Source organism: Poecilia latipinna, unplaced genomic scaffold (assembly GCF_001443285.1).
Source record: "Poecilia latipinna isolate Pla-1442-1.1 unplaced genomic scaffold, P_latipinna-1.0 Scaffold60, whole genome shotgun sequence".
Taxonomy (NCBI): Eukaryota; Metazoa; Chordata; class Actinopteri; order Cyprinodontiformes; family Poeciliidae; genus Poecilia; species Poecilia latipinna.
Genome location: NW_015112676.1, coordinates 536,330 through 562,186, shown reverse-complemented (window position 1 = coordinate 562,186; position 25,857 = coordinate 536,330). Strand labels below are relative to the sequence as shown.

The 25,857-nt window shown below is 43.5% G+C and overlaps 2 protein-coding genes across 14 annotated transcripts in view; both read left to right on the top strand.

Annotated features, from left to right (window-relative positions):
- The window catches only part of LOC106962457 (LIM domain only protein 7), a 59,590-nt gene extending 35,318 nt beyond the window's left edge, over positions 1-24,272 (top strand). For 3 of the 13 annotated variants that reach the window (XM_015056892.1, XM_015056940.1, XM_015056983.1), the window contains 23 exons: positions 356-605; positions 6,579-6,608; positions 7,284-7,398; positions 8,354-8,493; positions 8,819-9,497; positions 10,005-10,274; positions 10,516-10,630; positions 11,530-11,691; positions 12,543-12,721; positions 13,436-13,499; positions 14,424-14,480; positions 15,562-15,587; positions 16,376-16,486; positions 17,563-17,649; positions 18,074-18,498; positions 18,752-18,808; positions 19,764-19,819; positions 19,944-20,084; positions 21,204-21,387; positions 21,611-21,925; positions 22,982-23,090; positions 23,464-23,566; positions 23,661-24,272. In XM_015056892.1, the coding sequence (XP_014912378.1) occupies positions 356-605; positions 6,579-6,608; positions 7,284-7,398; positions 8,354-8,493; positions 8,819-9,497; positions 10,005-10,274; positions 10,516-10,630; positions 11,530-11,691; positions 12,543-12,721; positions 13,436-13,499; positions 14,424-14,480; positions 15,562-15,587; positions 16,376-16,486; positions 17,563-17,649; positions 18,074-18,498; positions 18,752-18,808; positions 19,764-19,819; positions 19,944-20,084; positions 21,204-21,387; positions 21,611-21,925; positions 22,982-23,090; positions 23,464-23,566; positions 23,661-23,683 (3,698 nt within the window). In that variant the 3' untranslated portion in view covers positions 23,684-24,272. Of the gene's footprint in view, positions 1-355; positions 606-6,578; positions 6,609-7,283; positions 7,399-8,353; positions 8,494-8,818; positions 9,498-10,004; positions 10,275-10,515; positions 10,631-11,529; positions 11,692-12,542; positions 12,722-13,435; positions 13,500-14,423; positions 14,481-14,765; positions 14,808-15,561; positions 15,588-16,375; positions 16,487-17,562; positions 17,650-18,073; positions 18,499-18,751; positions 18,809-19,763; positions 19,820-19,943; positions 20,085-21,203; positions 21,388-21,610; positions 21,926-22,981; positions 23,091-23,463; positions 23,567-23,660 lie in introns of all 13 variants that reach the window. The other 10 variants (XM_015056899.1, XM_015056946.1, XM_015056970.1 and 7 more) reach the window with 10 other exon arrangements.
- Positions 2,920-6,518, top strand: LOC106962529 (LIM domain only protein 7-like). The gene has a single exon (XM_015056995.1). It carries the CDS (start codon positions 3,227-3,229, stop codon positions 4,067-4,069), a length of 843 nt encoding a protein of 280 aa, XP_014912481.1. The 5' UTR covers positions 2,920-3,226; the 3' UTR covers positions 4,070-6,518.
- Positions 24,273-25,857: the final 1,585 nt, after the last annotated feature.

The window sequence follows — 25,857 nt, the reverse complement described above, 5'->3', positions numbered from 1 at the left end:
GCCATCTAGTGGTAGGCTTGTGGAAGTTCTTTTTTTTTTGTAGAATATCAAAGTACAAAACTTTGACACACTGATGTAAAACGGATTCTCTGGTAATGGACGTTTGTGCAACCCAGCAGTTCTTTTGTGTAACTGGGAGCAGTGAGACATTCCACAGCCTTCCACAGCAGCTTGTAAATGAAGAGGCCTCTGTTCCCCACCCTGCACCCCTCAGTTACTCCTACAAAGTCACTCCAAAACACACACACACACACAAACCTCACTCTTTTCTACATCCTGGCTTTGTTTGTCTTCTTCTCTTTTCCCTCCTTCTGTTTCGCACCGGTTCTTGATCCTGTCCTGGTTCTCTGTCCAGGTTGTTGCAGCGACACCGAGGCAGACTCCATCTTCAGGATGGCTGACAACAAGAACAGCCTCAGCTACCGCAGGTCACTAGTCATCACGCCTAAAGCCAGCGCCCAGTTTAACCAGTTCCTGCCCACTAAGGACAAGCAGTCGGGCTACGTGCCGGCTCCGCTGAGGAAGAAACGGGCTGAGCGAAACGAGGACAGCCGGCGTAGCTGGGCCAGCTCCAGCTACGAAGAAGATGAAGCCACGCTCACCAGGTACATCGTTTTTTTCCACTTAAAGGTGCTGTTCCTTATTTAGTTCATGTTGGTGAAATATTTGGCTTGTTTAGTTGCCAAAAGTTCACAAAAGTGTGAGCATGGTTGCTTGTGTTTTTAATTTGTATGCTGTGGGATGACGATCTTAGTCAAGAAGGGATTTCCGCTCCTGGCTATGGCGGCAGCCATGTCACCCAGAGCGCCTTACCATCATCAGCTCAACCCCGCTGGGAATATGGTTCAGGGAGCGGAAGCGACTCGGACCCAGACCGACCCGACCCCGATCTCGTCCTGGACGATCTGGCAAGCAGACGATTCCACAGTCCCTCCCCTGCTCCTCCCACCAACTTTGCCGTGCCCGTCAGCCCCTCAGCAAGGGGACGGGGGGTTTGGGGTAAAGGCGGCCCCTGGCCCAAGGTCACTGTTTCCCCCACTCAGCCATACGTGACCTGCGACAGGTCAGAGAACATGAAGATGCAGTGTGGATGTGCCTGTGTGATGAGAGATAAAAACCCAATGCTCATCTTCCTCTCAGTTCGCATGGTTTATTGCAGCCATGAGCAACAAAGTATTCTGCCTCTAACACAGCTTCAAACACTTCCGTTTGATGGAGTTTTTGGGGAGAGTGATTTACAGATTCAAGCTGCAGTAAAACCATGTTTGTTCTTTCTTAAAAAAAAAAATGTGGGCTTTGAGTTGGAATTTGATTTTTTTTTTTTTGTGGCATAGGACCTAAAATTGGCTTCTCAGTTTGCCTTGAGTTTGCTTGGGTTTCCTAATCCTTACATCATTTGGTTTGAGGCTGCTGTGCTTTTTTTTTTTTTTTTTTTTTTTTTTTTTTTTTTTTGCGTGGCTTTTGTGAGCTTGGTTCCTGCAACGAGTGATTTTTAATTTGGCACTTGTGGTTGGCTGTCTCCTTTGAGCAGCAGAAGCAGGAAAACGCAGTCCCTCGACCGCAGCCGCGTGAGGGTGGACCACCGGCGGGGCGTGTGCTCCGACAGCCTGTTCAGGTACACGTGCGATGATTCTGAAGAGGATGATGATGATGAGGTGGGCTATGCCGATCCTGTCCAGGATGATCTCTATGCCCGTAAGATAGGCGCCAAACCGCAGCGGGCGAGCAGCGTGTCTTATAACAAGTTCTTACCAAAGTTCTGGACGCCCGAAGAAGACGTTCATGTACAGAAGATCAAACTGGGCTCTCAGAGGAGGCCCTGGTACAAGGAGATGCAAGGCTTCAGGTGTGTGAGAGGGGGTGTGACGGTGTGTGTCGCATTACTGGGGACCAAAATGCAACAGGGGATCGTAACATTTTAGCTACACCTCGGCTTACCCAACGCTTTGCAAGAGCATTCATACTTCTTGAACTTTTTCCACATTTTGCCTGTATGACCGTAAACATTTAGTGTATATTAAAATAAAGATTGTGTGGTTGGGTTTACATTTGGCCCACTTTATTCTGATACACCTGAATAAAATCTAATTAAACCACCTAATCAGTACACAGCAGGGGTGTCATAACCAAACTGCGGGAAGAGTTGGTAGTGATAGAATGTGAAAACGGATAAAAACTGTTTTTGAAATAATATTTAAGTACACAACTGTTATCTTGAAGGCTCTAAAGTCCAGAAGGCCACATGAAAACTTATGGTGGACCTGATTTGGCCCGCAGTCCTTGAGTTTGACACATATACCATTGAGTATGGTGCAGCGAACACGAAAACCCGGAGTGCCGCATCTGTATTCCTCCCCTTGTTGCACCCAATCTCCTCCTAACTCCAGCACCATCTCCACAGTGAAACATGGTGGTGGCAATATCATGCTGTGGGAATACTTTTCCGGTCAGAGTCGGCGTGACAAAAAGTGACAAAGTTCAAGGGGTATGACGACTTTAGCGAGGTGTAAGTCACATTGCTGTTTGTTTTCTTCTTGCTCAGTTTCCTTTAACTAACTGCATGCTAATATAAAAAATATTTTTAATTTATTTAACAGCGCATTTCTTTGCAGTACGACTTCCCGAACTCCTATGAGTCCTGCTTTTATCCTGCGATCGATCGCACGCCCTCTGCTCTGTTCTAACCTCCTCTGTCCCTCTCTCTTCCTGCTCTTCTTGGCTGTAGCCGTCAGCGGTCCGGCTCTTCGTCCGACGACTCAGAGGGCGGCATTGGTCCTTGGTTCTCCTCCGCTCCCCCTTCTTCTGCAACCTCCCCCTCTCGCTCCCACAAACACGAGACCCCGGCTCAAACCACCCTTGTTGTTGGGAAAAGGTCGATACAGCTGCACGACGGTGACGATGCGAGTTCGCTTTAAAGCATCGCATTTTAAATGAACACTACTCCATATGGGGCTGAACTGATTTAAGCTGCTTTCTAATCGACTAATAAAGTAGTTGATCCGCTGGGGTTGCCTTAACGAGCTCTAACAAGGAGTTGCTACCCCTTTTTTTGGAAATAAGCTGTATTTAAATTTATTACAGCTTCTACCCAGTTTTGCAGTCAACTTGCATTGATATTATTTCGCAGCTGTGTGCATTTACGAGTAACAACCTCATTTTATCAGCATCTGTTTGAATCAAATGTCCCCTTTCCACCTTTTCTTGCACCTCGATCCAGGTCCTATGCATGCGCTCATCATCTCTCTATCCTTTTCTCTCCTTCTGCTCACCCTGCAGTACTCATGTCCAAGCACACCCTCCCCCACAGCTCCCCAAGATAGAGCCCCCTCTTTTAGAGATCCCTCCTCTGGTGTTTGCCCCCGTGGACCCCGCCTCAGGTCCCAGACTGGTCAAAGGTGAGAAGTGGCCTCTTCTGGGGCGCGAAGACCCCAGAGAGCCACCGGACCCCATTGACTATGAAAGCATTGACCCGGACTTGGAGAACGATGACATGTTCGCCAGGCGGACCCTGTCGTTTCAGTCCAACGCAGACCTGGCCGCGTTCAAGACTCGGCTCCCCGCCAAGCGCAGACTCCACTCGTCTGAGCCGCAGCTCAATATCGTCACACGGCAACACCTTCGCGGAGACGCAGAGGGAGACGATTTTCCAGACATTGAGCGGGACGATGTCGTTTATCGCAGGGAGAAAACCCAGAGGCAGCGAGCGCTTTCGGGGGCCCCAGACAACTACGCCCCCATGCACGTCCCGGAGCCCTGGGCCCTCCCTGCTGATCTCAAAGCCAGACTCCTCTGCGCCCCCTGCCCTCTGACTCGGGAAGCGGCCGCGGCTGAGCAGGATCAAGCTAAGAATGAGCTCCAGCCAGAAAAGGATGACATGCTGGTTCGGAAGCTGCGAGATTGTTCCGATCAGAGTCAGCAGAAAGGCCCGTTGGCCGGTCGCACAACTCCCTCCGTGCCTTCCTCCTGTAGCAAAGGCGACCTGCAGAGGTGGCAGGCAATCAGGGAAGCCTCTCAGCTAAGATACAAGAGGAAGCTTTTATTGGAGAGACTAGTGGCTCTGAAGGTGTAGAAGCAGATGGATGTGAAACTTCTGATCCGTGTACCATTTACCGCCCCTGTGTCGGATGACACACGAGTCCTGATGGATGTGGAGACGGTCGGAGGTTGAACTTTTGTCCAGTCACGCTCTTGTTTAGAATGAAACGCTGCTTCTTCTTCTTTCTTTTTTTTCACTGGGTCACTTTAAAACATGTTGCTGTAAGCCACATAGAAGGAGATATACTGACATTTGCTGTATAAAAAGTCTATTTAGTTCTTGACATGTTCTGGTATCACGTTGTCACTGTTTGGTGGCTTTGAGTGAAAATACAGTCTGATGGCATTTACACGAGAAGGTTGAAACGAAAAGACAAAATAATCTAATTGGTTAAATTGCCCCATATTATTGATGTTGTAATTGCTATTGGGTATAATGCAATAATACGCTTTCTGCGTTTTTCTTTTGACACATTGACATAAGCAAAAAATACAGTACTAAATACCAGCTACATTTAGCTAATTTTTTTCAAGTTAATAATAATTTGTGCTTATTGCCCAGAATAGTGTGTGTGTTTGTCGTTTGGCTCCTTATAGAGTAGCAGGAATGGATCTGACTTGCATCAGCTGTGTAATTAGTTTGGCAATCAACTCATAGGCAATAATGCAGTATTTTTCCAATAATGTAAGAAAGTTTTAGGTCCTTCAGGATAATTACATTTTGTCAATAATTAAGTTGATTAAGTTATTACTTTATTGTTGTAGCTCCAAGAAACAGTGCTTTTTATGCATTGTACGACTGTCCACTGCAGTGATCACGTTTAAAATGAGTTTTTAATTCTGAACCAAGGAGGTAATAACTTTTTGTTTTGTTACTGGCAATATAGCAGTTTATTATTGGATATTAAAAACTTTATTACATTATTGAAAAGGTATTTGTGTGACTAGCTTTATTATATTTGGAATGGCAAAAATGATCACTGTTTTTTGCTGTTATTTTGTTTTTGACAGTGAGCTGCTCATAGCTTACCTGTAGTTTTAAAATATCTTAAGAGACTGACTTTGTGGCTTTTTGGGGCAGAAAATATTTACACTGACACAGATGTCTTGTAAATATTTCAGCCAGCTGACCAGCAGTGTGGAGTAATGGCATCTTGTTAAAAGGGTTTTAAACCAAAGCAATGATAATGATGGAATATTTTTTAAAACATTTGTCTTCCTTGCCCATGAGTAGTTTCAATTGTGTTTCCTCTTATATTGAGAATTAATATTTTATTTTTCTGAAAATGGTTGCGGTTCAGAGGTGCATGTTGTTTACCTTCAGCGTGAACTCCCCGGTTGTGCAGCAAACTTACTGCTCTTGCGTGTGTGGGTGTGGTTCATGAACAAAACCCCCCAAAACTTCTCCTTGACAGGAAAGGATTTCATGACAAAAAACTGGTCCCATACATTTTCATCTTTAGTTTGTTTTCTTGAAAGTCTGAATTTGCCTGTAAATTGTAAATCCATATATTTCTGCTCAATAAAATAAAAGAAACAACTTCATGACTTTGCTTTGGAACCAGTTGAATAACTCCCCGAGCCGTGAATCTGACCCCGAGTTCAGCTGAAAAGAGCATCACGCCAACATGTGAAACTCGAAGCGCAGCAGCAAGACAAGGCAGATGCAAACTACAGCAGCCCAGACTGCAACAAGTCAGGCAGTTTAATGTGCGCCAACAGGGGGTAAAGAAATCCCCCACCTCTCTGAAAGTACATGCGACGTGTGCGCAGAACTCAAAGTTTTCACCACAGGCTGGGGGTACAATGCAACCATTTAATCTGAGTCAAGCTCATCTGGATTTACTTCGCTGCCATGTGTGAAGTTACGCTTGCATCATGGAGTCTGTGGACAGGATGTGTTGCTTAGAGGGAAATCCAAACACATCTCTATTAAGTAAGAAGCTCCATACAGTAGAGTCAGTTTTGGTTCTTGTATGAATGGAGCTTAGGAAGCTTTCTCCACTCCACTAAAGCCTTTTAAAATGCAGGAAATTATCTGAGATTATGGGGTGTGATTAAATATTCCATAGAGTTTTGCACAAAGCACACTGGCAAGCCTGTTTTTTTTGTTTTGTTTTGTTTTGTTTTGTTTTTTTCTCAGTGGAATGAGGGTTCACCTACGTAACATACAGAAGAAGCAATCCATTGCAATAGAAAACTTTCATAGGGCAGACTTGACAGATAAGTAATATTTTTTTACTTGGTGTTCCCATGCCTCCCTTTTTTTAATGCTTCCCTGGACAACTGCCCATATAATTCATACTGTCAAGTCAGCTATTTCACTCTTTATCTTCTGCAGGCAGGCAGCTGCAAATTTTAGACTTTGGCAAGCGGAGTCATGTTTGTGTTTGGTTTAAATACAAATGAGTTTTAATAAGAGTCTCCACCTGGCCTCCAGCTCTTAACCGGAGTACTGTCAGTCTCACTGTGGGGGGAAAAAAGAAAAAACAGCCTACAGAAATGTGACTTTTGTTGTCTATGATTCTCTCCGGTTCCCCCAGACAGCAGCAAACGCAGGAAAGTTCTGATGGGTGAGTTGACGCGGGCGCCCAGAAATGTGGCATGTTTTGGATTTGCTCGGACCTCTGTCCAGTCGCACCCTGCCTCTTGATCTGCTGTTCTCACTGTTGTTTGCTGCTAACTTTTGACATGCAATATTAAACACAGGGGCGAGTCCAGGGTGGGAGGGTTGGGATTAAGGGCTGCAGAAAGCTCTTTCTTAAAATTACATAAAAAAAAAAAATATATATATATATATATATATATATATATATATATATATATATGAAAACTGCAGTGTGACCGTTATGACTGGTTAGAGGTCTGAAATCTTTGTGTGACATCTTTAAAGGGAGTTTTCTTTTGTCAACTGTGACCCTTTGGAGACTTTTGTTGCATGACGGTGGGGATGGCAGTCGTAAATTTTATTAACTTACTAATTTTTTATAACCTTTTTTTTTTTTTTGTTTCCTGGCTGGTCTTTGTGGTGTGGATACTAACTCCGTAACATGAAAGTCTAACATGATTTCCAGTATTTGCAGATATGGCGGTATGGTAAGAGACGATGCATGCGTAAAATGTTTTTAGTTGAAACTTATGAAGTATGTTTTGTTTTTTTTTGGGGTTTTTTTTGTTTGAAGATTTAACAATTCAAAGAAGGTGACTCTTTTTTTTCTACTATTTTCTCCACTTTTATCGTCCCTCAGGAGCAAATCAACAAGCGACATCCAGGTGGACCCGTCAATCATCCGGCAGAATCGCTTGGAGGAGCTTCAGAAGTACCGAGAACAGATTAAAGAGAGCGAGGATAAGTGGCAGGATGTGAGTATGTTTGATATGGGCACTGGATTTTACTTAGGATTATCCAAGTGAACGGGGTTTAAAACTGAAGTACAGTGAACTTCAGATTTTTTTTTATTATTATTATTTTCTTTAAATCATTTTCCTCCCATTTCCCTAACTCAATAAAATACACTGAAGCTGGTAATTATAATGTGACAGAATGTGAAAAGGGCACTGTCTAGCACACGCCTGCGGCCATCTTTCCCATAAGTTTTCTGCATAATCAAGGCAGACAGGAAAGATGTTTGCTTCTGGCAGAGATAACGTTGAAGTGAAAGACGAGCGCATGATCTGTGAGATTAGACTCGCAGCTGCCGGCTGAAATCAGAGCCGTTTGGATTGAAGTCAAAGAGGCAGGAACTGGTTGGTGCGGTGCTGCCCTCTGGCTATTCACTGTTCTCATCGGCAAATGTCCCTGCTGGCAAGAACAACCCCAACAACAGATTCAATATGAAATATTGCTATGATGTAATAACGATGGGGAAGTTACAGAAAATTACTTCATTTTAATAAAAGAACAGCGTTTTCTTGAAATTGATGACAATTATGTACCTGTTTTGTCACTTACTTAATGAGTAATAAAACACCTATTACGTGACAGATGTCTTTATGTTCTCTCTGTTGTACCTGCCTGCTGTCTGATTGATGTCACTGCGAAGTAATGGAGTCCTGAAGCTACATTTAGGTCACACAGTCCCCAAACCACAGGGGAAGCGAGTCGGGAGGAGCTTCAGGCTCACAAATAGAACACCTTCAAATGGAGCCCTGTTTCTTTTTTTTTTCCTGTTTCTCTCTTCTTTTTTTTTTTCTTCCCCAACTTCTCCATCACACCCCCTAGCTGTCCACGACAGTCTGTCGCTTTAATCCAAACCTCGAGCTTCGATGTGTTAAAGATGCGGCGCATTAGGTGAACTTGGATATCTTTTCTCCGCAGGACTTGAGCAAATGGAAAAACCGGCGCCGGAGCGTGAACTCTGACATAGTGAAGAAGAAGGAGGAGCGGGAAAAGATAGAGCAGATCACGTATGGCAGAGACGGCAGGTCCAAGTCCTTCAAGGAGATCCAAGACGAGAGGTGAGCAAAAAAAGGGGGAGGGGGGGAGGGAAGCACACCTGATCAGTGTAGAGCATCAGGGTGGTTGTGGTGCTTAATGAGTTTGTTCTTCTTTTGCACCTTTTTACCCTCAGAGGAGGGATGCTTTACTAAGGTAATAAAGGGTAAAAATGTTATTCTGTGTTGTTGTAGAGAAACTGCACGGTTGTCTTCAGTGTGTAAATAAGAATCAGTTTATTATGCCTCATCTCTTTGCATCATACCCACCGCCTCACCTTTAATGTTGCACATTGCCCCCCTTCCCACTCCCTACCCTCACCTTTCTCCTCCTCCCTTCCACCCGCAGAGAAACTAAAAAAAAGCACAGCATCGGCAGCCGCCTGTCGTCTCTCTCCTACTTGGATGACGACGACGACAACTTATTTGAGAAACCCGTGATTCGCGCGCCGACCCGATCGCTCCCACCCAGAAGCTACACCATCGATGCTCCCTCGTATTCCCCAGAACCCTCCAAGCCCTCTCCGAAAGCCGAGGACCCCCCGGTTGCTTCCCCACGCACTCGCAGACAGCCTTCGCCTCCCACTCCGCAGGAAACCGTGGATGGTCCTGCAGCCAGAAACTCCATCACCACCACCACCACCACCACCACCACCAGCAACCAGTCTCCAGCAGCTGCATCCTATCAGAAGAGTCCAGCGGAGGAACGCGAGGCCATAAAATACACAGAGAAGACTACGAGGGACGTAGCCCCCCGCTCCTCCTTCGCCTCCACCCAGAAGGAGCTCGAGCCAAGGTCCTCATTGTTGGGAGCGCCGACTGGGGTGGAGGCCCCCTCCTCCAGCTCTCCGGACAGACAACCACAGTCGAGCTCGATGGAACCCAAGCCTCCCGCCGTGTCTCGGGTTTCCGCCTCCCTCCCCAGGAGCTACCAGAGATCGGATAGCGCGCGGCTAACCTCGGTCGTCACTCCGAGGCCCTTTGGGACCCAGCCGTCCCGCATCTCCTCTCTTTCTAGAGCCCACACGGTAAGTGCAGCAAACCGTGTACCAGGCACACAGAGGTGCGTCTCAGTAAATGAGTACTGCGCCGAGTAGATTACCTGTTATGTAGATTCATTACACAAAGAGGGTTTAGTTCTGCTCATTTTGATGAGTCTGGCTTACAACTAATGAGGACACAAAATTGAGTTTCTCTGACAAATGTTCTTTTGCGTGTGAAAATAGGTTTTGGAAAAAGACGAATGTTTATAGTCATGCTGAGAGTAATTAATGAAAAGTTGAGTGGAAGAAAACAGCCTTGTGGTAATAGAAGTACAAGCAGCAGAGATAATAAAACAGCAAAACGTGCTCAGGGTACGCTAGGAAGGTGTAGGAGGCCGGACTCAACAACGTGGATGAGGTGAAGACGGTTATTAGAGCAACCTGTGATTCCTTCCCGCCTCAGCCATCGTAGCTCTGGCTTTAGCTCTAGCTATCTTCAACTTCGATCATCTAGAGCTACTGATCAGCTCTTTATGTGTTAATCCTCGACAGACGGACGAATCCCACAAGGGTGTCAACGGCAACGTCGATGTTTCTAAGAAGGCATCTGTGCCGAGCCGGTATCATCAGTACATGACCTCAGAGGACGAGGCTCAGTCCAGTTCTGCACACAGCAGCGATGACGAGGAAGAGGAAGAGGAAGAGGAAGAGGAGAGCGCCGCAGCGAAGGGCCTGTCCTCGACTCAGAGCATCAGGTCTCTCCCGTCTCCTGTCAAGAGTGACGTCTCAGTCAGTCCTGCTCCTGGCAAAGAAACCAGCAAGGAACTGGGATTTCTTCTTCAGACTGAAGGTGTTAACAAAGATGTATTTTTATTTTGTTTGTTTTTTTTTAAAAATTCAATGAAACTAAATTCAGTTTATCTTCAGTTTGTTTGCTGACTAAAATGGAGCAACAAACGATTATGTCAGAAGCTTTTCTGGCCAAATAAAAAAAAAAAGTATAGACATGATCTGAAAGTTAGTCCATATTCTTATTAATCACCTGCTGTTGTGTGATTTCCAGGAGGATTTCTGTGAGATGCGAATCAGCCTGAACCAGAAACCCAACAGCAGCCGAGACTTTGGCTTCCAGGCTGCCTGGGACTCGACGGGAGCTCGGGTCACGTCCATCCAGCCAGGTGACCCAACACAGCTGAGCTCGAACCCGAACCTTTCACATGAAAAGTCACCCATGCAGTGTTTGCATGTTATTCACAGTAACACGTGGTAATACCGAACGAACACTGGTGCTTTGGCTCCGTTTCATCTCACCTTTTAAGCGCTGCCTGTTAGCCGTTAGCAGGTTTTCGAGTCCACTGCAGTTGTGATGCCAGAACCTTATGTAGGGCAGCGTCTATATGGGTCAGATCTGCTGGGTCTGAGCCTCTCTTTTCTGCTGCAGCTCCCCACCAGCGCATGAACAGTAGGACGTGTATTTTAAGCTATACTGACATCTCGCATCAATTCATGAAGCCTGCCCCAAACTTTTCTTTATACAAACTTAATTCTGTTTATGCAGCTTTTTTAAGTTTTCACCTACATTATCTTGTTGTTGTTGTTGTTGTTGTTATTTTTTTCTGTTTAAAAGAATCACCTTTAGCGACGTACATGAGTTTGTTGCTGTTTGTTTGAAAGAAAAGAAAAGGCCTAATAACAGTAACAGACCTACATTTTTCCAGTTGGGCGGAAAAATGTCCGTGTTAGGAAATACTTGCTTTTACCAAAATTATTGTTCTGTTTTCGTCGGTTACATTTCTCTCAGTCATTTTTCAAAAACGGAAAAACAACATCCCATTTTGGTCATGACAACTCAGTCTGTCGCTAAACAGACAAATGTTTTAAAAATTTGAAACAACTGGGTAGGAGTTTATGTTGCCGCCACGCACGATGAAGACAGTTCTCGTAGTTGAAGATGCTTCTTTTGTTTACTGATGTTTGAAGCCCTAGACCAGAAGAACTGGAAAAGCTGGGACTGCTCTGATGTCGGTTCTAAAAACGTTCCTTCTTCTAATAAGCCCGTTCTCCCTGTAACTTTCAGGTAGCTCGGCCGAGATGTGCCAGCTGCAGGACGGGGACGAAGTGCTGACGGTGAACGGGCTCCAGGTGGCACAAATGAGTTACGAGCAGTGGAAGTCCAGCTTGGAGGAGGCCCTGCAGAAGGGCAGCCTGGTCATGGATGTGCGCCGTCACGGCCAGCACAGTGAGTCATCTCCACCGTATGCATGTGTGCGTGTGTGTGCGTGTGTGTGTGTGTGTGTGTTTGTTTGTTTGACTGCTGTGAGAGCAAAGAGACTGAACACGAAGGAAAGGTTCAAGGGTTACTCTCCTGCACTGACAATGCTGCTTAATCTCTGGGCGTCGCTAAACAGTTTTGACACTTTAAATTGGTCTGTAAACTATTGTGAAGTCACCCATGAATGATATCATGACAGCTAAATGGCGAAGGACCTGTTGAGGGAGGGCTGGGTGTGTTCTCACCTCTGTGGTATATTTTCTCCCCCCTTCCCTCCCTTTTTTTTTAATTGGCTGGTTAAAAATGTTCATGTTCCATCTTTTGTTTCCTGGTCATTGTTCTTTTTGCTGTCCTTTTTTTTTAGTATCTATAAAACATTTCCCTTTGGAGAGTTAACCCTGTACTGTTTGTCTTTGCAGTCTTTCACTTATATCAGTGTCACCTCAGAACAGAACTAAACTACGCAGTCACTGAAACTAACATAAACGACTTGTCGAATAGTTTAGCAAAGCCAATTTATCTAGTAAAAGCCTATTAATAAATCAGTTTGAGTTCATGACCTCTTTGGGCTGCATGGCTGGGGAAGGTGGTTTCTCTGTCGCCCCCTGCTGTTCTCTACAATAACACCATAACGGCACCTCTTGGTCCTCTGCTTTATAGTGGTGGTGTGTGTGTGTGTACATTCTGCCTCCGGATGTCGGGGTTCACATTGACAGAGTCACGGACTCACATACACTTACATGCACAGATCTTGGGTTTATCTTCAAGCACACCATCTATTTTTTTTTTTTTTTTGCCATTGCATTTACTACATGCAGACTGGGACAGAGATCAACCTTCCCTGCCATTTAAAAGCCATAAGACCATCAATCTGACCAGTACGGATCATCCGATACTTCTAGGTCCTCCTGAGACAAAGACCGCCAACTCCAGCCTGGATTTCACTTCCCGTACCGTCACAGAATCGGTGCTGGCTAAAGAGGCCCCCACTCTAGTGGTAAGTGTTGATATCCACTCGTTTGATGTGAATTTAAGCCGTTTTTATTCCAGTGTTATCTACGAATGCAGTGACCACAGTTTTGCTGCCAGTCTTCAATCTGGCAATTTGGCCAGTGCTAGCTTTAGCTGCAACCGATTTCTCTGTCATTACTATAATTAACCAAATTTTTAACATTTTCTCATGGTCAGGGTAGATGTCACATGACTGCAGACATAAATAAAGACAAAGTGAAATCGGTTTACATTTTAAGTTGTCTTTAGCATAAGAGTTAGCATTACTAACTATCAAATCTAGTCTCTGTGTGCATAGATTGCCAGTTTCCATATCCAGCATGTTTTGTTACAGAAGGCAAAAGCCTGAGAGGCTAAAACAAAGCAACTGTGATAATCTATTAAGTCTTATTGTTATCCGCTGAAATGCTTGCTCTCTCTGACTCTCTTGTAACCTAAATTTTGCCTCAATATGTTTTTTTTTAAATAACTTCTTACATTTCTGTCCTCACTGATTCTGAAAATGGCCAACAATGACCAATTTGTTAACACTTAGCTATGATGCGTTCAATGAATCGAAAGAAATATGATTTTTGAATTTCCAGCCAGCTGGTCACCTATCAGGATCAGTGGACCTGAAACTTGCTTAGCGTTTTCTGTGTTTTTCTGTTTTTTTCCTTCATTAAGTGACGCTTTAATGACCTTAAGCCTTTCCCTGCAGGATGTGGCTTCAAACAGAGTTAATGGGGACTTCCAAGACCAACCAGTGACCATGAGGAACAAAGGTAAAGAGCTGTGCTAAAAGTTGGAAAGGTTATGGAACTGATCTCTGAGATTATTTCTGACCATAGCAAAGACGTGGAAAATAAACAAACCTTAAACAGAGATGTCATTTATGACTGTGTGCTGGAAATAGAACGGACAAATTTGTTGGTAAACCTTGTAAAGATATGAAAAAAGCCTTTAAATAGGTTCACTTTTTCCACAAAGTCCTTCTACAAAAAGGTAGGAAAATGCTACCTTTAATTTGTGTGCTTTTATTCAGAGGGAAATAATCCCATTTTGATTAATAATTGTTTTTAACAAGGTTGCACAGTTATTGATGGCCTGGAATGTTAATTTTTTATGAATGTCCCTGTTGCCAGTTGCACAGTGCTGAGTTTTCAATAAGAAGGAGCTGACTGACAGACCTTTGACCCTTCCTGTTTACCCAGGCTTTCTTTCTAGACCATTTTAGAGTCTTGGGTCCTTTCTTAATGGATAAGATAAAAGGATTAGGACTGAGTCAGGTTTGATTTGGCCCTGTCATTCGGGTTGTTGTCCTGTAGAAAGACACGTTAGGAGTAAAGCTTCACTTTTCCAGCAGAAAACACCAAATTTTTTGCGTTCCCAGTGTTTGTCATCCTTTGAAACAGAAATAGGTGCACAGCATCATTTTATTTATGTTTCAATCTTAATTTCATTCCTTTTTAGGTGGCAATAATTGTGCTATCTGTAACTTTTTTTTAAATGCAGTTTGTTCAATTTTTCCCCCACTGAATGAACACACCCAAACCAAAGGTTGAGTGTCTCCAGATTATTCAGTATGAAATTACCCTTTACATAGAGTACCAACAAATCTATGTCCATCTGTAAGTGCACTCTTCTCAGGTTAAACTAATTTCTCTCTTCTGTGTCTCACTTAACCCTGTTTTCCGTTTCTCACATAGAGTCAGAACCAATATCTTTGAAAAACTTAAAACGGAGATCAGAGTTTTTTGAACAAGGTAAAAGTCAAAGAGAAGAAGCGACTGAAAGGGATGAATGTGGTTCCTAATGCTGACTCTGACTTCTCTGCGTATCCAGATGGCCGATCTCTCTGTGCTTTTTATCTGTCTGAATTCCAAGTCGGAGCTGCATGTCTTCTTGTCCGTCTCAGACTTTCTTTCTGTTTATAAAAATGGGACCCTGTTCCCAAGGTTCCTTTTTTTTTTTTTTTTTTTTTTTTTTTTCCCTTTTTCTTGTCTGGTGTCAAAGCTTAACCCTTGTGCTGTGCCCCTTCCCTCCCTCAGGTGGCTCAGGGCCCAGTGTCAGTGCGCTGGTCTTCCTCTGTGGTAAACAGGGTTCATTGTGTGCAGTTGAAGTCCTCACCCTTGATCGGTACAACTTGGGATTTTGACATGAAACCTGAACAGCTTAATAATATTCTTGTCCAACTTGACGCCCTCTAAAAAATAATTAAAAAAAAAAATGAACGTAAGCTACATTTTGACGCAGTGCGTGCTGGTCCTAAAGCTCTGCAGCATGTCAGCATCCCAACATGCCAACCACAAAAGCACATCCCTTGAATCCTGTTGCATTTGTGGAATTGCACAGATTAGCGCATTGCTCCACTCTTCATGGAGTTTTAGGTATTCCTGACATGCACGTACCGAAGAGTCTGTCTGCCTTTCAGGCTGCCTGTCTGCTGCTGCTCCTCCTGTTGCTGCTGCTGTTGCTGCTGCTGCATGCATATCGCTGATTAAAGCTTCTTTGATCATGTTTATTGATTTTCCTCTCAGAAATACTGAGGTGCAAATGTCAATAAGTTTGTGATCTGCCACGAAGAGACCAGATGAATCCTAATAAGTGGAAATTGACCTGTGGTTCCCTGAGGCTTGGTGAAAACATTAATGACAGTTTTGCTTTGAGTTTTCATTTTTAAAACACACATCAACACTTTTTTTAAAATTGAACTGGAACGCTAACGAGCCATTTTGCCTGGACGTATTCTCGGGCCTCAGGGTTAACTTGTCTGTTTACATGTGCTGCTGCGTCGCTCCGCCCGAGCATGCCTCTCGTACTGACTCAGTGTTATTTCGTTCCCAGGAGGATCGGAGTCTGCGATGCCAGATGTGAGTACCGTCAGTGCGTCAGAGGGGAATCTTCTCTTATCTGTGTTGTGTTTATGCGATTGCCATGACAACACCTGTGAAAGGAGGCACTGTGAATCTGTGTCCATGAAGCCCAGGCACACTGTCCTCAACAATACAATTATGCGCCACTTTGTGTTGCTTTGTCTTATCAAACACAGTAGAATCTTTAAAATTTTCTGGTTGCAACACGAGAAGTTGTGAAAATGTTCAAGGCATGCGAATGCTTTTCCAACGTACTTAGAAGTGCATCTTAAAAAGTCAGTGCTAACAGCTGGAGCTGCCGTCCTGCGGTGCAGTGTGGTCCTAGTAATCCCTCTGCGACTGCACTAGAAATGGGTCGCTGCCGCTCCTGATTGCACTCATTGCTGTAACATCTGATTGCTTTACGTTTCAGATTTCATTTGTTTCTGTTGCTGCAGAAAAAAAAAGCATCATGTCAACCAATTTTTTTTTTTTTTTACCTTTAAATGAATGAAATTCATGTTATTTTTTGGCTTTTGGAGATCAAACCTTTTTTTTTTTTTCACCGCCAAAATCGGCTCATTTTGTAGCACGGAGATTTAGCCTTTCAGGAAAGAGAAACAAGACTTCAAACACAGACAGACTTACAGAAATCAAAGTTTAAGAACCTACTTTCTGTTAGAGACACTTGAATTTTAATTTTCCAAGCTGGAAAAAAAAAAAAAAAAAAACTGGTGAGCACCACCTGTTTTTAAGGTTAAATGTATAAAGTAGTGACTGTGTTACTTTTTTCTGGTGACCTCCAGATTCCTGTTCCTGCAATCACTCCAGCTTCCTCCAGCCGCTGGTCGTGGAACCCAGAAGAAGAGCGCAAGAGACAAGAGAAATGGCAGAAGGAACAAGAGCTCCTCCTACAGGTTTGTAGGAAAATCACAGTATATAATCACCTTCATCAACTTTATTAAAGACACAAGTAGGTCCATATGAGAAAAAATAATAATAATAACCAAAGTTATAAAGTTTATAACTTGGATTTTATTTAATTAGTATATTTTTATGTGTTAGTTTTCTTTGTTAAAATTAAAACTATGATGTTTCAGGTACTGATTGTAACTAAAAAAGAATCTTCAAATGAACAAAAAGCAAAAATTAAACTTAAATTATTAATATGATGTGTTGAAGACAAGAAAGCATTCAAGGACCCAGTAGTATGTGTTGTATATCCACGATAATTAGAGCCTCTCTGAAGCTAGAAGAGACACATTTTTTGAGAGAGGATTTCCTGATGAATCTCAGAGGGTTTCTTGTTTCAGTAGTCTTCACCGCCGTTTGATAAACGACCTGATTTCGAGATGAGCCGTGACTCATCCTGCCAAGGTTTAATAGGTTCTTCAGATCAGGATTCTCTGAACATGAGATATGGGTGACCTCCATATCCACAAGCCTCCCAGCAGGCTGTCTAAAAGTATTCACACCCCTGTTACGTTTTCACATTTTACAACCACAAACTCTGTGTATTTTGTATGTCAGACCAACACAGAGTAGTTCATAAATGAGAAGTGGAAGGAAAAAAGTTGTTTTTTTTTTTTTTTATAAAAAATAATTTGAAAATTTGGGGGTGCAAATGTATTCAAACCTATTTACTCTGATACTTCTAAATTAAATTACCTTCAGAAGTCACTAAAGTAGTGAGGAGAGTCCTTGTGTGGGGGCTCTAATCTCATTACAAGACAGCTCAGAGGTTTGTTACAGAGCATTAGCGAACAAACAGAAAAGACAAAGGATCAGATCAGAGTAACTTTCAAGAGGTTAAAGTCTAGGAATGAATATATGCATGAAGCATGCCTAAGTTTTCCCTTGTAATTGTCAGAAAATGTGAAAAAGTTCAAGAGATACAAGCATTTTTGCAAGATACGGTGCATTTCTGCATGCTGCTTAGACAAAAAAAAAAAAAAAAGTGTTTGGCATTATAAAACCGCTTTCTAACCATCAGGAAAAATACAAGCGTGATCAGGAGAAGCTGCAGGAGGAGTGGCTCAAGGCCCAGCATGAGATTGTCACAAGCGTGGGCCACCAGCAGGTAATGAAAGTTATTTCAGTTCTCATGAGTTATGGACTGCTGCCTGAAATATTGTCTGGATTGTTCTAAAAGGGTGGCAATTAGTCATGAGTCACAGTGGAAATTCGTCTAAATGTATCCAAAAAGCTTTAGTGAACAGAAATCCTGTAATTATAAAACCATTACGTGGTCTCACGGTCTTGTATTTGACTTTTATAAAAGCAGAACAATTTCAGATAAAAGGATGTACCGAAAGCAAAGCGAGAACAAGGATTAGTTATGTGGACGCTAGTAATATTGCTATTAAGTTTAGTCTTAAAAATATTATTATTGTTGTTTAATATTAGAGAATTTGTAGAGATTATTTAACAAGTGGCTCCTCCTGATGTCACAGCGAGGAATGAGGCTGCTGAAGGCCGTTGGGTCGTTTTGAATGTTTCTCCAGGTGAACAGCCACGGCGCCGGCCCACACTCGCCCCCGTCCTCTCTGCAACAGCCCACTCTGTGGGAAGAGGAGGAGAGGCAGAGGAAGATGGAGCAGGAGCGCCAGCGGCAGGCGGAGGAGAAGAGGAGGAGGGAGGAGGAGGAGCGGGACCTGCAGCGACTCCAGGAGGAGAGGAAGAGGAGAGAGATGCAGGCGGAGGAGGAGAGGAAGAGGAGAGCGATGCAGGCGGAGGAGGAGAGGAAGAGGAGAGCGATGCAGGAGGAGGAGGAGAGGAAAAAGAGGGAGGTGGAGTTGAGAATGCAAAGGATGAGAGAGGAGGAGCTGAGAAAGAGGGAGGAGGAGCAAAGGAGGAGAGAGGAGGAGCGGAGGCAGCAGGAGGCGGTGGAGCAGCAGCGCCAGCAGAAAGTCTTCGACCAGCAGAGATGGTCAGTGCCGTGGTGCTGCTGCTTCTAACACACACACACACACACACACACACACACACACACACACACACACACACACACACACACACACACACACACACACACACACATCCTCGTGTCACTTGATGCGCTTTGTTCCCTGTGCATTAACATAGCTGCAACTAATGCGTTTGCTGTGCTTTACTCTCCTTCCCCCCGCCCCCCTGCTTCCATCATCATCCCACCTGTCTGCACACACGGCTGCTCACCAAAGGGCCGCTGTCTCCCACGACTTTGACAGTGCTCAGCCTCCGCTGTCCTTTATTGACAGGTCAGTGCTCCTGCTGCCATTAGCCCATCATCGCTGCTTTTACGATGCTTCATGTCGTGGCTGTTTGCTCCGCAGGCTACTAACACCGGTTTAGGTTGATGTTTACATGAAGTATAACAGGATCCATCCACACCACGCAGCTTTTCTTCTGTCCATTTAGTCGTCCAAGCATCTGCACATACATCCGTATATCTGTTTATTCATCCATCAGTCAATCCGCCCACATATCTGGCCGTCTTTTCATCCATTCTTCTGTTCGCCCATCCAATCTCTTAGCAGTTCTTTATGCCGTTATTGTATTTAACAGTCAAAACTCTGTAGGAAAACTGTCCAAAAATGGACAGATCAGTCTGCAAATTTGAAAAACCCAGTTCTATGCAGAACTATAAACTACACAAATGAATGGGGATGTTTTAGTACAACTTTGACCATGTGGGGACTGGAGAAAAGACCCCTGAATTCAAACTTGTGCACCTGATTTTCGTTTCAAACAAATGCTATTTGTTAATTCCACCTTTTAAAAAAATGGATCATTAAAAGCCTAAACTCAGCATAACATTTTTCTCTGTGATGTTTATGTAAAGTTCTAAATGTTTGTTTGTAATTGGGCTTCTTTTAATTGCAGCCAACTGAAAAGTGTTGCAGGTCGTACAAGTGGATATTCACCCAAATGGAGTTGAACTGGAGTTAGCTGCTACTTTCCAGTTCAGCTTCCTAAATATAAAAAAAAAGAGTTTGAATGAAGCTCTGCGATATAAAAATGCTAATAAAGTGTCTGCCGTCAGAAAATTAAACATAATGTTCAAACATTTGACATGTTTTACTGTGAAAAGAGTAGGAGAATTTATTGAGAAGAAGAAGAATTGTCAGTCTCCCATAGCTTTTTATTGATTATTGATCACTTTAAAGTTAATAATTTCTCACTAATTATAATATTAACCTTTTTGTTTGACAGGACAAAATCCCAGTCGTCTCCCCAGCTGGATGATGACAACAAGCCTCAGAGGAGAGGTCAGTTTGGCTCGTTTGTTTCTTCGTCGGGTTGTTTTCTGAACGGCTCCGCGCAGGGCTGTTGTTGCACAGCAGATGTGCGAGTGTGTGTGTGTATGTGTGAGCCCTGTCCTGCTGAACGTAGGTTTGCTACGGCAGCCAGAGGACTTGTCTCTCAGGCTGCTGGAAGAGGAGTTGAGGATTGCACGTAGAAAGCGCCAAAGCCAGAAGGCTGCATCAGAGCTGGAATGGAGAAACTACCTCAGATACGCAGAGGCAGAGAGAGGTTGGCTTCGTTCTGGAAGCTCCACCGCCTCTGCTTTTTTTTTTTTTTTTCCTTAAATCAATCCCTCCCAGTGTCCTTCCATTACGATCAACTGATTTGTCGTTTCACCAAATCAAAACTTACAGCTGTTTGATTTGCATCGGACTGACTAAATGAGACGTTAATCAGCTGCCTTGCACTTAAAGTGACTCAATTACTGCACGTGTGACAGAACAGAAGCTTATTGATTGCAATAAAGTTACTTTCAGATCGGCACATGTTTTTTCACCCCTTCCTCCCCCCAAACATGACTGAAGTCTGATTTGAACAGCGCCTTGGAAAAGTTTTCATACCCCTTTAAAGACGTTTACGTTTTGTCACATTTAAGCCTCAATCCTCAGTGCTTTTAATAGGAGTTTTAAGAGAAAGTAAATCATAAGTGTGACGTGGAAGGAAATGATGCAATGATGCAAATAAACGGGTCAGGCCAGGAGAGTGTTAATCAGACAATCAGCTGCAAAGCTCATGAGGTAAATGAAGGTAAATACAGGACAAAAACAGATTAAATTCACAATCACATTCAGCTAAAACGGTCCAGATCAAAGCATATTTGTGTGTGAGAACGGCCCTGTCAAAGTCAACAAGACCTTTATCAAACTGAAAATCATTGGAAGCACTTTAACATTTTTTTATTTTATTTTTTTACAGATGCTCTCCATCTAATCTAGCTGAGCTATTTCTTAAAGATGGTTGAGCAAAACAAACTCAGTATCTGTGCAAAGTTGGTGGAGATATTCAGACCAAAAACATTGCAGTTGCGCAGAAAGGCAGTTCTGGCAAGTCGTTATACAACAATAATAGAAATTAAAACAAGGTGTAATATTTTCTTTCCACTTCACAGCTATGCACCACTTTGTCTCTGTGAAAGACATTGAAGCTTTTGGTTGTAACATGACAAAATATAAAAACCTTCAAGGGGTATAAATGCTTTTGCCAAGTGTCTTTGGTGCGCATTATTACAATATGTTAGATAATAAACTCATATTTATAAAAAGAATATGTAGTCTAATAAAAAGAACAAAAAAAACGCTCTTTTCACCCAGCATAATTACACTGTTTCTCTCTCCTCTCTGGGTGCAGCGATGGGAAGCTCAACTCCTGACGGGAAGAGTCAGCAGCCGCTGTCTCAGGCCGAGCTGGAGCGCCAGCAGATCCTGAATGAGATGAAGAAGAAGACGCCGCTGCTGACGGACAGCAGCTGGATCCGCCAGCGCGCCGCTGGAACGGCAGTCAGCAGGGACGGCGACGTGCCGCCTATGCGCAGGTAGACACCTCGTCCGTCCTGGTTGGTTGGTTCTGTACTTTTTTCTACTAACGGCCCCGGGTCCTGAAGCGGAAACGTCTAACCATCTGGCTGCCACACTGACACTGATTCGGCACGTTTTTTGTTAGAAAACCTGAAAGCGGCTGGTAGTCAGATGGTTTTTGCTTCTTCAACTAACATCCTTTAACGGAGGGGTTGTGTGGTGTGTGGGCTGGCTTTACAGAGGGGAATCTCTTGACAACTTGGACTCCTCCTACGACTCTCGGCGTTCATCCTGGACTCCCAGAAGCAGCTCTTTTGCCTCAAACTACTCTCGGCCGTATTCCGCCTACTCTGGCAGCTCTTCTTTTTACACCGGCGCGTCAGGGCCCCGCCGGCCAGGCTCCTCCACCCTGCCCCCCTCCTTCTCTACGGGCTCCCTCCGTGGTGGGGCAGGAACCTACCCGGCCCCTTGGTCTCGTACGTCCCCCTCCCCTTCCACTCCGTCACCAATCACCTCTCCGGAGCCCGCACCTGACGCCTATCAGCAGCGGAACAGGTAAAAAAACCAAACGCGCCGGTTTCCTAAGGCCCCCAGGAACCTGCCTCTACCTGACTTTAGGTTGTATGTGTTATACCTGTGAGGTGAGGAGTGGTTGCTAAGGGCATTCTGGATCTTTCTCCTTGATGTACTTCTGGTTATTTGCTAAGTCTGCATGGGGGAGCCAAGTGTCTTCTGGGTGAAGGTTTTATGGTTTGACTTATTTGGCTACGGTAAGTTGAACTTTTGGAGGAGTCAAAGTGAGGTTTTCTAATCTAAAAAAGTACAAAGTGAAGCATGTTGGTGGCAGCATTATGCTGAGGTACGGTTGCATTCCACAAAGTGGACGTGACGTTTAAGAATGAGTTTCAAACCACAGACCTATCAGCTTCACCTCTAATCAACAGCTAGCTAATTAATACTTGAACGTAAATGCTAATAAGTGAAAATGAATTTCTGACCAGCACTGTAAAAGATGACCTCACAGATGACCTTCTTTAAAAAGATGGTTCTGGATCGACAGCCAGACAGTCAACAGGCCAGTCTTGGTCACATCTATTTATCGCATCGCTTATCATTTATTGTGATACAATTTGTCCAAGTTAAGAATTTAGATTCGTTCTTGTCACAATAAACTCCAATGAACGATGTTTAAAATCACCCAAAAATGTCCGTATTGTTGGGATCGGTATTTTCTCCACTGTTTGTTCAATGAACGTATCGATAAATACCAATACATTTTGAAATGCGACTAAATGCACTTAATGTGGGAACTGTAGCGACACAAGTCGCAGTTATTTATGTGACTACTGGGGCTGTGATTGTTGCATCATGCAGTCACAGCCATGAAGTCGCCTAAAAAATTAGTAATAAATTCTTATCACTTCTATTGTTACCACAAAAAATCGTGATAAAACTTTAGGTCTGCATCGTCCGGCCCTCCTGAAAAGAATTATGCAGGAATTCAGTGTAAATGTATACCAGTGTGCTTTGTGTGTGTGCATGCAGTCACACATGCCTCGTCGCATGTGTGCTTCGGCTCTAACAATCACAGCTGTGGATTCTGTGACCCAGGTCAGTGAGTGGCAGGAAAACCTGCACGTTCTGTGACACCCCGCTGGGAAAGGGAGCAGCCATGATCATCGAGTCCCTGGGGCTCTGTTATCATTTGAGCTGTTTCAAGGTGAGAGCCGGGGACTCCTTTCGCCACGGCGGAGACCGTCGTCTGCACGCCTTTGTCTGCTGATCATCACAGACTAACTCGGTCGATCTGAACTCATTTTCCTAGTTCTACTAACTCAGGGGGGTTTCGGGGGAATTTCCTGATTTCTTCCCAGCAGCTCAAACTTTTTAGCTCTCTACTTATCCGGGGACTTTGACCTTCAATCAGATCTGATCTCCTGCACCCGTGTCGTTACTTTCTGTCGTGATGCATGTCCTGCGACTACTCCAATCATTTGTGTTTGAATGAATACGGCCTTCGGTCTGTCTGTCTGTCCTCATCACAGCCTCTGTGGCTCTCTTTACCTCTCCTCTCTCTCTCTAAACCCACACAGTGCATCGACTGCAAGTCCGACCTCGGAGGCTCGGAGGCCGGGGCCGAAGTCAGAATACGAAACAAGCAACTCTTCTGTAACACCTGCTACATGCGAGTCAAAAGTAAGAAATCGATCCAGCTCGTGCCACTTTCGTTTATGTTTTAAATTAAATTATGATGTTCTGTTTTTTTTTTTTTTTTTTTTTGTTTTTTTAGCTGGCCACCCAACATCCATGTGATGCAGGCGTGCTGCAGCAGATCGACGAGGAGACTACATGTGACAACAACCCATGAACTTTAAAGTGAAAGCCGTTGCAATAATAAGCCGAACCTCTGGTGTCTTTAATTGTACTGATGAGATAAAGATTTCAAAAGAAGTTGTCTGCTTTTATCTTGATCTCGTATGATGCATTATAACTGTACAAATGTTCTACTTTCCCTCTATATATTATATTATTATTATTTTTTTTTTTATGTTTTAGCCATAAATCTGTCTCTGCGAGATTCCAGGAGAGTTTGCTTTTCCGACTCCATTTAGACAGATTTTGCAAACGTGGTGAGAGAAACCTGCAGGATCATGCTTCTTTTCTATGCGTGTCTGGTGGTATTAATTTGTCCATTAGGGGGAGCGGGGGGAGGTATGCTTTCCATGCGTATGTGGCTTTGTATTTGTAAGAGACAAAGGAAATAAAATTATTAGGATTCTCTGATGCATCGCGTTTGAAAATGACGGCCTGCTTTGACCGCACTTTTTATGCTAAGACTTCACGTCATTCTGTACTGAATTAAGGCAAAGAATAACTCTGTAAATAAATGACTAAATCCTCAGCTGGGACGTGTCTGGGGTGTTTCGTTCTCTGCTTTCGAAAAGCATACGGGGCAAAAGTATTTACACCCTTTGACTTTTTTTTTTTTTCCATTTTGTCACTTTCCAATTACAGACGTCAGTATGTTTTATTCAGATTTTAAAGAGGACGGGAGGGAAAAACTAAAAGGGAATTTGTACTCGGCTCACTCCGAGTCAAAACAGACAAAAATGGATGTCACACTTTTTCATTTTTTGTTTGTAATCCCATTGACTTTTGCAACATGTAAAATGTGGAAAAGTTCTGAGGCTATTAATACTTTTCCGAGGTAATTTAGTGCAATGATATTTTAGAATACGATGCAAAGGTTTTCCATCCTCTGTTATCTGAAATCATTACTCTCATCCTCTTTTTTTTTCCTGTCTGTTGCTCCCGTTCTGTGCTTCTCTGCAGAGCGACGCTCATAATGAAAGGAATCTCAATGAGCTCTTCTTTTTTTTTTCTTTGCTAAGGTTCAGAGGGCCGGCATGCTCTGAGTTTCCCAAAGCCAATTTGTCATGCATATTTTATTCAGTGCACGTGCATTGCACTTGATTATACTTTGATAGGCTCTTCCCCCCTCCCCCCCTCGCATATTCCTTTGTTCCTGCCTTTCCGCAGGTGTATTTTGTGGACGTCCATATTTAGTCTGCAGCTCCCAATTGGATTTACAACACAAGGTAAAAGACAGTGGAAATGAGCTCCATTCAGGCAATTTTATTTTGAGGAAATAGGTTAGACCGAGCATTGATTTCTCTGTATTCTCTGAGGTGAAGCACAAACAGTCCTTGGAGGCGGACGTCTTAAATTCTTGGATTCTTTTTTTAGATCTATCTTGGCGCTTCTATTGCAGAGAGATTTTAGTTTTGAAAGGAGCCAAGCACAGCTGAAATGCTGGCTGGGAAATCTAAAGTCATCCAAAATAGGTGTCCCATGTTTTTTTTTTTTTTATCTTTCTTTTAAAGCCAGAGCCAGCTTGTTACAGAGCAGAATCGAAGAGAGTGTGTTTGAACACAAAGGGAAGCAGGATGCTTCTCATTTAGGTGTACTTATTAAAAACCTTGCTCTCCTAACTGATCATCTTTGTCATTTTGATACTTTCACTCCCTTCATTTCAGTTTTTAAGGTTTAACTCCTATAGATCAATAACTTCACTCATTTCCTTGAAAATTGTCTTGCTTCATTATTTAGATTGGCCTTCAGGGGGCAGTGTAGGATAAGATTTTTATTTATTTTTTTTTCCACCAAAACAGACTGAATTGATATTTTAGCTGCAGCTGAGTGACGGCTGCTGTTGGTTGCACCACATATGCAAATGCATGACATTTACATAACATATTTTCTGATACGAGCTAGCATAATTGAAACACAGCAAATCAAACAAACAGTTTAATCTACAGCAAACCAAAATATTATGCCACTTCTAATTTGCAATATATTCTGACTTCAGCTGTCACTAGCTTAGACGTCGGGTCTTGGGTTTTGGTGCTTTCACAATTAAAAAGCGCATTTTCGACACGGTGACAGATATGTAATCATCTTCCAGGTTGCACATCCTGCCCCAGCCA